This window comes from Corylus avellana, chromosome 11 (genome assembly GCF_965113065.1).
Source record: "Corylus avellana chromosome 11, dhCorAvel1.hap1.2, whole genome shotgun sequence".
Lineage (NCBI taxonomy): Eukaryota > Viridiplantae > Streptophyta > Magnoliopsida > Fagales > Betulaceae > Corylus > Corylus avellana.
Window position 1 is genome coordinate 18,510,822 of NC_142500.1, and position 15,304 is coordinate 18,526,125.

General features: G+C 35.4%; 2 protein-coding genes across 5 annotated transcripts; one reads left to right on the top strand and one right to left on the bottom strand.

The window, feature by feature from the left end:
- The first annotated feature begins 292 nt into the window (after window positions 1–292).
- LOC132166288 (glutathione transferase GST 23) lies at window positions 293–2,135 on the top strand. The gene is made up of 2 exons (XM_059577084.2): window positions 293–707; window positions 1,312–2,135. Exons 1-2 carry the CDS (start codon window positions 396–398, stop codon window positions 1,660–1,662), a joined length of 663 nt encoding a protein of 220 aa, XP_059433067.2. The 5' UTR covers window positions 293–395; the 3' UTR covers window positions 1,663–2,135.
- Window positions 2,136–2,855: 720 nt separating this feature from the next.
- GRXC5 (Glutaredoxin family protein) lies at window positions 2,856–7,909 on the bottom strand. 4 transcript variants are annotated; one of them, XR_009438520.2, is made up of 6 exons: window positions 7,487–7,909; window positions 7,288–7,361; window positions 4,620–4,694; window positions 4,134–4,160; window positions 3,152–3,291; window positions 2,856–3,063 (listed from the first exon to the last, which is right to left on the bottom strand). XR_009438520.2 is itself a non-coding variant. In XM_059576338.2 (5 exons), exons 1-5 carry the CDS (start codon window positions 7,765–7,767, stop codon window positions 3,215–3,217), a joined length of 528 nt encoding a protein of 175 aa, XP_059432321.1. In that variant the 5' UTR covers window positions 7,768–7,909; the 3' UTR covers window positions 2,856–3,214. The 4 variants fall into 4 exon arrangements, 3 of the variants coding, with proteins under 3 accessions (XP_059432321.1, XP_059432320.1, XP_059432322.1); XM_059576338.2 differs by having other exon boundaries at window positions 2,856–3,291; window positions 7,493–7,909; XM_059576337.2 differs by having other exon boundaries at window positions 2,856–3,291.
- Window positions 7,910–15,304: the final 7,395 nt, after the last annotated feature.

Sequence of the window (15,304 nt, forward strand, 5' to 3'; positions counted from 1 at the left end):
AGCATAATAGCACCAATACAAGCACATTGATTAAGGCCCTAAAGAATAATTTAATAAGGAATGACATATTCAATGAAGTTTCCTTTGTCACAACATTTACATTTCTTTTTTCCTAGTCAATCATTGGCAGTTTCAAAAGTTGAATGGGTAACGCCACTTGACCCACCAATCAAACCATTAACCCACCCAAAAATATCTACTCAATTTTGTCACAACTTTTTTTTTAGCATAAAGATAGATTTTGTAAATAAAAAATGGCCATAGTCAATAATGGCTCCTAAATATAGCACTTCTGTCTAAATAGTCCAACTATATGCTTGCAGCTCAGGCAAGGACTCTAATATATATGTATATATACACTCATTGGCATAGGAAGTAGAAAGAAGATAACAAGAATGGCAGAAGTAAAGTTACTAGGAGCTTGGCCTAGTCCATATGTTTCCAGAGTCATTTGGGCTCTGAAACTGAAGGGAATCAAATATGAGTATGTAGAAGAAGATGTATTACATAACAAGAGTGAAATGCTTTTGAAGTACAACCCAGTGCATAAGAAGGTTCCAGTGCTTCTTCATGCTGGAAGACCAATTGCAGAATCCATGGTCATTCTTGAGTACATCGAAGAGATGTGGCCGCAGAATCCTTTGCTTCCAGGTGATCCTCATCAGAGGGCTATGGCTCGGTTCTGGACAAAGTTTGGGGAGGACAAGGTAACTATGCCTCTAAATTTTTCTTTCTTATTGTTCTAAAAAATCTCACAAAATGGCTTCTTCATCCAACCAATTTTAGAGGTAGTCCGACTACCCTGAAGGCTTCAAGGATCGCCAGATAACCCCCTTAAGACTCAAAGGGGTGGCCGATCACCTCCTTAGGAGTTTTGAAGGTGGTTCAACCACTTCCAAAAGCCTTGAGGTGGTGGTCGAACCACCTCCTTAAAGTAACTTACCATCTTAGATTACCCTTTAGGGTAATGAATCATCTTAAAAATTGGTCGAGAACCCTTTTTTTACAATTTCTTTTGCCTCAAAATGGATGATGTGACAATTTTGATCATTCACTTTAAATGAACAATCTGTAAGTCTTGCCATTTCTTAAGAATTACGGGGATGCTAATCCAAACTAATTGATATGAACCGTCCAAGAAGAAAGAAAATAAAAGAAAAGAAAATGTTATATTAATTAAATAGTTTGGATTTGACTACTTTAACTATCATAAACTGCATACTCAAATTTTGAACAGCAAATATTTTGTCTAGACTCAGAAAAGAAGATTGAGATGTTACCACCTCTAACCAGATGCTTCATGTAATTTAGGACGGAAATTTTTTTGCTTTCTGGAGGACTGCTGGAGAAGAACAAGTGAAGGCAACAAAAGAAGCTCAAGAACATTTGAGAATCCTGGAAGAGCATGGTCTTGGGGAGAAGAAGTTTTTCGGTGGCAATGAGATAGGACTAACTGACCTAGCTTTTGGGTGGATGGCTTTTTGGCTACAAGTGCTGGAAGAAGCAGCTGGGGTCAAAGTGGTGGAAGCTGACAGCTTCCCTCGCTTGCAAGCATGGATGAAAAACTTCAGAGAATTTCCAGCAATTAAAGAGAACCTTCCTGATCGCAATGCATTGTTGGCATATTTCAAGCATCGAAGGAAATCCTTCGTCTCCACTTAAGCATCCTAAACACTAGCGTCATTGTGGTTTGCAATTTGGATTGAGATCTCCAATAATTTTGCTGTCTGAATTGCTAGCAATCCTAACAACAAATGTGAGAGAGTTCTCATGAGACTCGTCTGTCCAAATAAGTCTCAAACAACCTACTTACCTGTTTGAACAAGTAGATCTCATAAAGACTCACATTTGTTTGCTAGAGATCCGAATCCTTGAAATTCAATGGCATGAATGCTCTCAATCTTTGGATGTGATTTTCCAAAAATAAAAAACCACAAATACGCGTGTATCTATAGGCTTACAAAAGAAATAGCAGTGTGAATGGAAGAATATTCTGTATCTCTTTAGTGTGTCAACAATTATGGTGTATTGTTTATCCTAGTCACTCAAATTGGCAAGTTGTGAGGCCATTTTCCAGCTAAAACATACATGATAAACAACTTTAAGAGTGTTGCTAGGGATGCTTCAGCTTTTCCGACAAGTGTCTTACAAATTTGACGTGGCAGTCCATAATTAGTAAAACAATTGCATTTTTCACTCTTTACATGGGTATAAAAGAGCATAATCATTTTACCAGTTATGAACAACCACATCAAATTTGTAAGAAAATTGTAGTAAAAGTAGCCCAAGCATTTTTCTAACTTTAGTTTACGGTTCTCCTTGTCCTCAGATAGAAAATAGGTTTTGCTTTTAGCCAATTCTAATACAGGTTAAGCATGATAACATCTCCATGGCAAAATTGATCTAGCTCTTACTCTGGCATTGCATAAAAATTCAACATCAACGTTCATAACATGCATAATAATCGCTTTGAAGACAGTAAATCACCTTAGTGTTTAAGAGAAATGCTATATACACACCCACTTCCACGCTTCCAAGTGCATACTCACTGATGTGGCACTAAAAATCACTATTAGATCCAATATTCAATAGTGATTTTTAGTGCCATGTTATGAAGTGTGCATTTGGAAATGTGAGAGTGTGTGTAGCATTTTTCTAGTGTTTAATATTGACAAGGGAAGCAAGGTTTTTAGGCCACTCTCTTTATACCCAGATTAACTTTACATATATCTACAATTAGATAATAAAGAATTCATAAGAAGCTCAGTAATTATCTGACCCTTAGTTACTTCTCACTTCCAGACACAAAAATTATGTAATCTCTAAACAGTTATTTCCTCATTAAATTTCCAAAGAAACAAACCGAGAAATATTATTAATTTCCAAAATCATCGCACACGTAACTCAAAAATCAAATAAGAAATTTAATTACAAAGGAACCAAAAGGAGGGGGTGAGAATCATCAAGGCTCAAGGAAAAAATAAAGAAAGCTTACGTTCAATAAGTTTAAGGTTTTGACCACACCCAAACTTCAGCGTTTTTGATCCACAAAACTTCCATCAACTGCCAAAGCATTAGAGTTTACTGTGAATATATCAGCAAAGAAGATTCACAGTCTATAATTTATGTATGGTAGAGGAAGAAATGTGACGTTTTCTTGTGAAGTCCAAGGTTTGCTTGGGGAACAAATTCTTCAAGACAACATTTCAAAGGGCTAGCTCTCTGTAGTTTTGGCGTTAGCTTCTGACAGCAAAGGTTCGAGTTCTCCTTTCCGGTATAGCTTCACTGTATCTGCATCAGAATAAGAAGCAACATGAGATATAAAAAAAAAAATGTTTCACTTCATTTGTCTTTTCTTTTTTTGGGCGTCTAACCGCAAATCCAAATATTTTCAAACTATTGCCAACAGGAAAGAGATTCAAGTCATCTATAGACTCGAGGGTGATACATCCATAGTTACAGGGCAAAAGTTTGGGAATCACTAGCAGCTTCTGTGTACGAGAATAAAGTCAAGAAAATATTGGAAGTTTTAAATTTGGAAGACACTATAAGGGTGACGAAATTAATGGAAGATGTAAGAAGAATTTGAGGAAGAATATAGCAAAAGCTGAGGGGAGAAAGTGCAGTAGGCAATGAACAAACCATCTCATGAATTACAAATGGCTGCCATAGAATTGGATTACACAGTTATTTAAAACAGGTTAGGAATGATTAAAAACAGGTTACCACTCAGCTTCATAGACCAGTGGTTAAAAGATGATGTAAATGTTGGCCCATATTTGTGGCCACACCATAAGACTGCGAGGCAGAGTACAGAAGAGTGCACACTTCATGACTCCTGGCCACACATGGCTCCACCTTCCCACAGCACGCAGGCTAGAGAGGTGCCTCTCTGCTGAGTGATATGACTCCTCATTGGACCATGATGTCCTTATGATTGGTTGCAATTGATACCTCTTGGTACAGTATAAACACAACCAATCAGTTCCCCTCCATTCAATCAATTCACACAATCTCAGACAAATTTCTCTCTAACAAATCTTTCTAAGCATCTTGCAGTGTGATGCCAGTCTAATGACATCACACAGCTAATCCCTCCAAGATATCAGGGGCAACCAGTAAGAACATCATACCTGTACATCCGCCAATATGTTTGCCCCCTGGTCAAGGAGATGAATCAGAATTCGAGTCTCTATTCGCAACAAATATTCCAATAGATCAAACAGAAAAAATAGGTGCAAAAATAAATCACAACAGAAATTACAGTAAAAGAAAAAATGGACTCCAGCGTGGATAAAGGAGGGCTGTCATAAGTTGATGGTCAGCGTAAAACTTTGAATATACAAATGGACCTGATGCATTACAAGCAGAATATACGCAAATGTTGCTTTTACAAATTTTTCAAATTTCAGTATGGGGAATCCCTCTCTCTTTTGTGCAAATTAATGCATGTCAATAGAAATCTATACTATATCCATTTGAAAAATATGGATAATAAATAATAACCATGTTGGTTTGGTGAAGAAAAACAAGAAGAATAAAAATAGAAACAAAAAGGACTACATCCCTAATATTCCAGATGTTTTAGTAATGTTAAGCATCCCAAAAGTACAACTTACCAATGAAAACATTTGGTACAGTATATTGTCCAGTAAGCCTCTCTAGAACCTTCTGAACTTGTGGCCCTTGGGGACCTGGAGGGGGTAAAAAAATAAGAAAAAGCAAAGAAAATGAATGAACACAAGAAGATAATAGAACTGAAAGACAAGCACTACATAGAAGAAGCAGACTAGCAAGCTCCACTTTCATAGTAATTCCCATCAAGTGGCAAATAATTATAGAAATAGAAAAACTATTTTAGTTTAAGAAACAAATTAAAATAACTAAAACATAGCCGTCTTATATTCCCAAGAGCTGAATTTGATATGTCCCATAAGAAGCAACATATTTAATTGATCAGTCAGTGATGACAAAGCCAAAAACCTGGATCTTGGCATCTACAAATGCAAATGGTTGCTAACTTTCATGCAGGACATTGACATCAATAACATGTAAGCCCATTTATTTCAGAGAAAATTATTGTAAGAAAGAATATCCCAATGACATTGAACAAGGCATACCTCATTATGATTTTTTTTTTTTTTACAAGTATACCTCATTATGATTATAACATCATATGAGCATAGCAAGTGAACCGATCTTCTAGAATTACATAACCACACACTCAAAGAAAAAAAAAAAGTAACTTTAATCACTGGGAAGGCTTACTACCCATTTAAATTTTGGAAAGAACAAGGGAAAGGAGAGGTCCTCTTCATTTCTCTTGTCCTCTTAAAGCTACATATGGCGGGTTATAGATTTCTTTTTCAAATGAGATTTAGGTTTTTGGTGCTCTATTGATTAAAATGAGTCAGAGGAAACCATTTCCCAGATCTACTCCTAGGTATAACTATAATTTTACTGATCTACCTCACACAAAATATAGGCTGCGGCTTCTCAAAGTCATTGAACTCCTCATGGTTAAAACTCTTAATAAGGAACTTCCAGTAGTAGAGACAAGTTTAAGAATCAGGCTTGTAAAATGCCTAGAACACATTCATGCTTAGACATGTCTTGAAGTATTACATCCTATGAGCAAGCAGGAATTGTAATTAAGGGGAGAGAAAAGAGAGAAGAAGCGAAGGGGAGAGAGGGAGAGAAAGAAGGAGAATCAATTCTACATATTTTTTATTCCGTCAAAGTCTGTCTCCATTGGAGTGAAAAACAAACTTAAATAGATTAACAACTAAACACTGATTTAGAGCAACACTCATTTATTGAATTACAAAAAAAAAAAAAAAAAAGATTCTTTAAATTAAATAAAACATAAAACTAAATACTAATCACCTAATTATTAGACCTAAATAAAACTAAATTAAAGTAAAATTTGTGTCTTGCCCCTTGCATCATTGCCTTAACATGCTACTATGTATTATCTAACAAACAAGAAGAAACTTATGATTCTTAAATATGTTATATCATGATTTTAAGAATATTAGTCCAAAGATATAATCAAATTTATTTTGAAAAGATAATTGCATAAAATTGTCCATACATCATATTTTTTCAAGCTTTTGGTTGTTGGCTGGCTGGAGGAGGAAAATGGGTGGGAGTAGAGCCTATGTCGGTTGGAGATTGGTATTATTCTGACAAAATTGGACCATATAGATGCAAAGGAATCATACAGACGCTTGAAGGAAACAGCACTCCATGGGAGAGATTAAATTGAGAATTCCCAGAACTGTATTCTCTTAGGTCTTGAGTCATCCTCTAAGACTTCTGGTTTCTAATCCTTCAGGTTCATTTTACCAGATTTTGTTGATTGTTACATATTTTCAGACATTTTGTAAGCCAGGAACGACACCTAGTACTCTCAAAAGAGACAAAATCCACCTTAATTTCTTTAGGTCTATTAGGGAGATTGACACATTGAAGAGTCTTTTAGTAAGACCATAATATAGTATGTTAGGACACCATTCAACTCAAAAGTTTAAGTCTATGGATTTGGACCTAACTATGCTGTATTAACCACTCACAATTGCGACATCTTTTCAACGTGCTACTCAATCTTTTTACACTCACACGTGTACTCAACAATCTCTCCCTCACGTGTGAATTCATCACCACATTGCTACACTCCCTTCAAATGGAAGCCTTTTTTTTAAATTTAAAAAAAAAAATCAATTTTATGGGTCGTCTCTAGAATCACTTGTGTCCCATGTGAAATTTTCCTGCACCATGCACCTTTATCCCTACTCTAGGGACTCTTATTTGTGCATGCGACATTCCACCATACCGCAAACCACCATCGACTTTGATACTACTTGAGAGATTGATCTTTTAAGGATTTCTTTCCATGAGACCATAATATAACATAATAGGACATCACTCAACCCAAAAGCTTAAATTGTTTTGGGGACAACTATACTATTTTATTTTGTTTTTGTAAGTACAACAATACCATATTAACCACTCACAATTGTGATGTCTTTACAATGTGAAATTCAATCGTGTATACTCAAAAATGGATCCATGTTGGTTAGGAAAAGATCTAAATCCTAGATGTTCCATCGCCTGCTTCTTCCTATTTTTCAAGTAAATATTATACGCTTTAAAGATTTTGAGGCTTGACAGGCAAACCAATTTGAATCCGCTGCATTACCATCCAGTTAAGCGTATCCACTTACAGCTACGCACATACACAAAAATACATAGAATATATACTTGGAAGAGAGAAATAACACTCACCCAGTTCGTCCAATTCAATGACCAATGGCTGCACACCAAGCCTGTTGAACAACGCCTTCACTTCCGAAGAGTACCTTCAACACAAAATCCAACAAAACCCATTTCAAATTTCCAAAAACCAAACACAACCCACGACACAAGACACAAAAATTAGCTTAAAAAAACTGCAATTGAGATCGAAAGAGAGAATTGAACCCACGAGCACCAAGTTTTAGAGTAAACAACAACTGGGCTCTCAGCCACCGTCTTCTTCACGCTCTCCTCGAGCCGCGACCCGAACGAGGAAGCCATAGCTTGAACCGAAATGGGTCTGCATGTTCTTGAGCAATTGGTGCTAAGGCTTGAGCTTGAGCTGGTTCTGAGGGTGTGAGCGTTGATGAAAGAAACAGAGCAAAGCGAGGAATTGGTGATGGGAGAGAGAGTGCGAGGAGAATTTACAAAGAGAGAGGTGAAACTGGTGAGATTAGATGTGACTGCCATTGCGCTTTTTGCTTCGTGTTTGGTCCTTCTCTTCAGCAATCTTGGAGTTGCAGCTTTTTCTTTGTTGGTTTGGTTGGTGTCTCGCTAAAATTTGCTCGCCTTTCTATTTGGGTTTTCTTGTAGTTTAGTGGCCTATACTATTACTTGCTGTTTGGGCTTTTGCCTATTTGTTGCTTGGCATTCCGTAATATAAGCGTTAACGATTGCTTTTTTTTTTTTTTTTCATGCCATTTTAATTGTACGGTAACTGTATAAGAGTTTATTAAATAGAATGGTTAAATATTTTTTTGTCCCGTATGGTTTAATAATTTTATTTTTTGTCCCTTAAAGTTTAGTTTTTATCACAATAGATACCTCAGATTTACATAAAAATAGACGGAAAGCCACATTACCACCATTAAAAAATTGGTACCTGTCCATATATTAATTAAAAATTAAAAATTAAAAATATTATAAAATTAGAAAAAAAAAATTATTTAAAACATATATATATATATATATATATATATATTGTTTATTTTTTCTAAGCCTAGATGCTTTCTTATTGGTCCATATATATGTCAAGCTAAATATTGAATAAATAAAGATGTGAAAATGGATAAAAATTATTTTATTATTAGTATATTTTTTTTCTTTTATAATTCTAATGATGTATAGGATGACACGTTAAACATATTGCTACGTCATTTAAAATTTAACAATAACATCATAGGTACAAATGCAACAAAATAAAATCATTACTACCAAACAACTACTTTTTTATTTCACTTTGGAGAGAATCTTATTAAAAAAAAAAAAAAACAGTAGGTGTGTTCAATTTGGAATCAACATTTTGGTGTTGTGAGTTGAAGGTCCAAGGAAAACTTTGTCATTCAAAATTTAAGGTTATGACCACCTTAAATTTGTAGTGAGACCACATTGGTACACAATCATTCCCAAGCAATGGGCTTGGGCCTTTCCCACTCGAGACACATTGCACGGGCTAGCTAGGGGCCGGCAGTCAAACCCGATTTCTCTACACACATGGTATGTCCGAAAACAACTCTCTGCCATTGGCTTGTCCACATTGAAACCAAAGAAGAAAGAACAAAGAGATACTCCTCACAAGACTTCACAAATGTTACTGCTGGCTTGTCCCACATTGAAAAGCAACAAGAGTTTCCTCCCTTGGTCATCTATAAAACGCCCTCTCTTTGTTCTTAGTTTCTTGACTTGTCGTGAGTTCAAGCTTGAGTAAAACTTAAATGAGTTGGATTCGAGCGAGCACTTACTACTCGCACAAGCTCGACACATTTACAACCTTGAAAAGGAGGAAGGAATCATAACTGAGGCCAATACAGGAGGCCCAACAACACCCCTCCCCGTCATTTGTGAGGAAGCCCAACAATGGTTGCTAATTGAACTAGCACATGGCAGCCAAGAAGGCCCACATTGGCCCAATGCAAAACATGGTCCCACACTTAAGAAGGGCCTATTGAAAAGAAAGATGTTGAGAAGTGACACGTCATTGAGTGCAAGCAACCCAATTGAAACATGAAAGAGGAATGCTAGACTTACAAACAAATTTTATAAAAAAAAACTTTTACAACATGATTAGAAATAAGATAAATTCAACTTTTGAGAAACCCAATTATATTGTGTCACGTCATGTGGTAAAAGTTTTTTGGTAAAATTGCATTTTTCAACATGAAAACTCTCTTGGCTCAACAATGGTGAAGCTAGAAATCCTTACAAGAGGTTCTAAGGTTAAAGTTTAGTTTAGGCTTCATAAAGTCCAAGAGAAGGAAAACGTGAATGGCTCTCAACAAAAACTATCTTGGCTCGTAAGGATGGAGCTAGGCAACCTCACCAAAGGTTCTAGGGCATAAACTCATAAAAAGACACTAGGAACATCCTATTCTATTATAGGATGAGAGAAAAACCAGCTGCAATTTAAAAAATGCTCGACTTTTACTGTAGGAATTCTCACGGCATAAGAGCATTCCCGTCAAGCTCTTTAAAATTTTTCTAAATTTAACTTTGAAAATGTATTTTTTATTATTATTATTATTTAACTAGCCACTTTTTAAAACTATCAAATATCAAATTCTCTAAATATTTCTCTACTTTAACTAAATATTATTTTTTATTAATAAATGTAATTGCCATGAAACTCACTCACTTTGATTCCATGTGAGAGATTTACAAAAATGCCACCCAACAACCAAAATAATATTAAAAAATAAATAGCTTTTGCTTTTGGTGTCTTTATATTTAGAGAGGAGATAAAGCAAATATTAAATTTAACTTTGGATAAAGAGTTTGATAAATAATATTTTTTTTGCGAATTTTGTTAAAAATTTAGAGAAATGTTAAATATAAAGAACTTGACGGGGATGCTCTAAGGATGGCCTGAAATCCGTAAGGACAGATACTAGGGTTTCATATATAACTTCAAGTGACAACACATAGTGTAAGGATGGCCAAGCGATGGCCTTGGTAACAGTTCTCATTGGAGTCATCTTTCACAAGAAGCGTAAGGATGCATGGTCAGGTAACGGTGCTATTTCTCTAGCTCGTCACACTTCTCTTGATAGCCTATTTTGACCAAATAAATGTCCAAATTGGAAAATGTTTGTGAAATAAAAAGTTGACTCATTTTGAATAATATTTCCAACGCCACTAAGTTTGTCTTCATTAGATGTCGGAATAAAAAGTTATGACCATTTTACTTTGACTGGATCATTCTTGGAAAGCATCCACAATCTTAAATTTTTCCCGTCTTTAACCCTAAACTTATTGCCAAAACTACCCAATGCCACAAAATACAAAGGCACATATATGTTTTGGACACCGAATAAAACCAATATCTAAGAACTGTCATAATTGATATTGTAATAGACCCACATATGAGAGAGATTGTTAAGTATATATATGTGTGCGTAAAACAAACTTCTAAGTCCCATATTGAAAAAATATCATAAATATCATATCAGTGGTTAATATACAATTTGATTCAAATCCATTAACTTAAGTTTTTGTCTTATGGTATAAGTGAAAGGAATTCCAAGTTAGTTATTCTCCTCAAACGATTTATTTCCTTTTTATTTTGTTATTCTAAACAAGTCATGCTTCATATTCAAGCTGAACTGTTTATTCTTAAGGTCTGTTGATTTCAGCAATTGCTTCATATTTCTAAGTTTTTGAAATGTTCTGAAAAAATTGCAAGTTCTTGCTCTTTAAAATGAAATCTTTGAGCCTCTAAACAATTGTATCTGCTTCAGGATGCATTATAGCTCTGCACTACTTCTGTATTCCCATGCATTGCAGCACTAACAGAAATAGATGCAACAAGTTTTATCATTTTACCTATTTGTGGATTCTATCTTGAAAACTAAAGTTGTGAAATCATTAAAAATTTTGGGTTCTCAGTCATTTTCAAGTGAGACTTCTTGCTTTATTGGTCATAGCTGGCTGGTTTTAAGATTTAGTTGCTCTAGCCTTCAGTGTTGTTTATGGCTTGCCCTCCTACCTTGGACAAGACAAAACAGGATGGACTGACAACCAGGCATGCCAGGTTACAGGTTGCAGCCTGGGTTTAGGGGGTTTGAGTTTGTCTATGGAACATGGTCATGAGGAAGGGAACCCTACTTTTGTTGCTTCTTGGGGATGCAACACATACTACAACTATTTAATTTTGACCTGTCAAGTCGAGTGAATCTGACACCCTAGTCAGTATCTTAGCAATACAAGGTTCTGGATGGGCTAAAGAATAATTTGGAGACACGTATAGAAAATATAGTTTTGTGGGTTTTGAAAAGAAATGCATATGCAGTAAGAAAGACCATGCTTTTACACAGGAACTATTGATAAGGACTCTGCAGATAGTTGAAAAGTATTGAGCTCATTATATTCCTCCAAGAGGCAAGACCCAAGTACTCTGAATTTCAGATCTAATTAGGAATATTGATAGAAGGAAAAGTTGATATGTGGGGCAAAAGTTGACAAGAAATGAAGTTTAGTACTGCATAAAGTTTTCAGCATGTTCATACTTGGATGTCCTTACCAGCAAAACCATTCAATCAGACTATGAAATGTACTTAAGGAGTACAAGAAAGAGTACAGAAAAACTTCTTTAAGACATCATGTAATTATTAAAATAGTTTACAATAATAGGTTGTGTTAGATTATATGTAGTATTGTCCCACATTGGTTATGTACATATAGTGTCTGTATTATTAGCCTATATATATATCTTTCCCATCTGTACATTATTCTATGTGATTTAATATACAACCTTATTCTCAACATAGTTTTGAATCACCCTTAATATTTTTATTTTGTCCGTCATCATCTTCTTCAGGGCTCACTACAACTTTATTCCGTCACGTCCCGTGATCAGCTCATGGACATCTTTACAAAGTCACATCCTCCAGGGCGTTTTCGTAATCTTGTGTCCAAACTCAAGTTGGTCTCTCGCACTCCACCTTGAGTTTGAAGGGGACTGTTAGATTATATGTAGTACTATCCCACATTAGTTATGTACATATAGTGTCGGTATTATTAGCCTTTACATTATTCTGTGTAATTAAATATACAACCTTATTCTCAACAGGTTTGATCCTAGAAGTCCAAATCTCAATTGTCGATTATGGATTTGCTCACCTTAATTTTTACGCTTAGAATCCATTACTTTTTTTTTTTTTTAACTATAAAATGCATATTCTAAGGAAAGCCCTTAAGGTATTGAGATCTTCGTATAGGTCCACCCAACTGAGTTAGTCGACACAACCATGTGGAGGAATATATTGTAATTTGCAGACTTCAATGGTTAGTGAAAAATGGGGCCTGTGATGAGATTATGGCAAGGGGGAATGATAGCCATCCCATGTGTTATGTTACCGTTTTCCCACTTCAGAGGTTGGAAACATCTATATGAAACACAGACAAAAGGACACAAACTGCAGCTGTGAAATGCAGTCAGATTTTTTGGAAACTGAGTTGTTCTTTTGAGGTTGTGGTAATGAAGGAAATAGATGGGCCATTGAGCTGAAAATTCCTGTATTCTTTTCAGCCATTTGCATGGGGACTCATGTGGGCTGTTTCTGGCCCTGTTTGGGAACGCAAAGAATAAGGACCAAGGCCTTATGGCGGCGCTGGTTCCAATTTGGAGTCAATGGACAGTGTTTCTGGGCTTCATTTGTACATGTTTTTTTCTCATTTTATCCTCCTATGAGCATGTTATGCTTTCCACAATAATTTTCAGTGCTATTTTTACAGAGGAAAAACACAATTGTCATGTTATTTGATAATCTACATGCAGTACACTGATAACCCTAATGCAAATATTTGCCACAGATGCAGCAAGAAAATGGAAGCAATTGATTTCTTTTCCAGGTTATTTCATCATATGATCAAATTTTATTTTATTTTTCATTTATTATTTCTCTCTTCTTACTTTTGGTATGTGTAATCAAGATAAGAGTATTTGAGTTTCATACATGTTTCAAACAATAATTGTTTGTCATACAATTATTTATTGCTTTTTTGATATTTCGGGTCGGCATCATGTACGGAACTAGGGGGTCAGGGGCAATGGTTTCCCGATTTTGAAACCTTTCCTTCAAATTTTATATATAATTAGGTTTGACCCCTCATTTATGCTTTTCGATAAGAAATTTCAGTTCCGTCCCGGTTGGCAGTTAACTCAAGAGTAGTTGTACACTTGCATGTTGTCATCTTTCCCATTCTCCACATATTTTTGGGACATAAGGGGCTTTTTCAAACCTCTCTACCTTTGAAAGAAGTGTCAGAAAACTATAAAAGATCAATAAATAGTGTTTTAACATATGAAAAGTAAGATATTTTGAGGGTGGGTTTGCTTTTGTATTGGAATTTTCTGAAACTCCAAAAAGTCTTCCCCCCTCTTGTATGATTGATCTAATAATAGTGATATTTTTCTCCTTCCTGGAATGCTGCAGAATATAAGCCTTGTTATGGGCCGTGGAGAATGGATGGTTGGATTTCTCTTTCACTTGAAACAAAATTTAAGTGTTTGACTTCTCATTTATGGTTCTTGTGGACAGGAGTTTTCGAACTTCTGTCAATAGCTGTGAAGGAGCTACTTCAGCTGAGGTTCCAATTGCTGAAATGCTGTAGAATAATCCTTGTGATAGACCTAGGAGAGTGTCTTTAACTCAAAAAAAAATAAAACAAAATTCAAATGTTTGAAATCTTATTCATGATGTTTGTGGATATAAGGACCTCTTCTGGAAGGCCTACTTCACCTTAAGTTTTATATTTTTCGCAACTACCAAATTGGAATAGTATTAGTTTTTATTAAAATATTAATTAAATGATTAAATAATTTAAGCGTCTCCATACAGTGTAAGATGCTAAGATGCTTATGACAAACATGATAAAACCTAACCCATGTGTTAGAACATAATCTGTTCTGACTGAATCTTTAAAACATGGGAAAGGAAAGGAAATTGTCAAATTGTTTTGAGATTTAGCTTCCTTTTGCAAACATTCAAATAAATTTCTTCCATTTTCTCATTCTTTTCAGGGGATAACAAAATTCCAGTGTGGCAAATGTCAAATAGCCTTTAACTTGATTTTAGACATCTCATTTAGTTTGCTTTAAAACCCCACAAGCTTGTGTGCTACCTACCTATGGCTTGTCAGAAAGTATCATGTCAAAAGTAGTCATTCCAAAACATTGAAGCTCATGTGTATAGTGACCATGTGCACCATGGTTAGGATTTGTACTAAATGGGAGTAGATTTTGCTTCTTTACCTAATCAAACAATTTATTCCCAATCCAAGTTCTTCCGAACTTTCTACACACTCTTTACGTATTTATTCAGTTTCTTGTCTTCTGTCTTTTGTTTTCTGCTTTCAAAACAAAAATAGTAACAAACAACCTAAAACACAAAGACAATTTTCACCATCATACCGACTAAACACAAAAAATACACATTAACACAAATCCCTATTCATTTAACTACAATATTTTCAGAGTGAGGTTCTTTGTGGCTCTATCCATGTGCACGGCAACAGAGACTTTGTAAATTGTAAACCAATATATTGTGTCGGTCAAACCCAAGAAAATAATTTTAAAGGGAATAGTGATGTGGAGCCATCTTAATTGGCTATCCTCCAAAGAGAGAGAAAGAGAGAGGTGGTAGGTGTTGTGGAGTTGGGTTCCCATTGTGATGGGGCCTACTCATCTGATGATAGATGCTTGTGGGCAAGTTGCCAATCTGAAACATTGAATCTGTGGGCCTTTCCTTGATAAAGACTCTGATGGGTATGGGGAGAGAAATAATGTTAATTGCTTTGATATTCAAGACCTCAACAGGTCTCAACTGAGGATGATGTACCTCTTTTAACATGAAAATTTATCAGTAATGACCACACAAATTTTTTCTGCAGATTGAGTTGTAGAAAATTCGTTTAAACCCATCTATTAAATTTACATTTGTTTGTCGGTTTAATAAAATGGGTTGGAAGAAAACTTTGTCAAAAGTAAGCAGTGGATGATTAGAGCATTGGG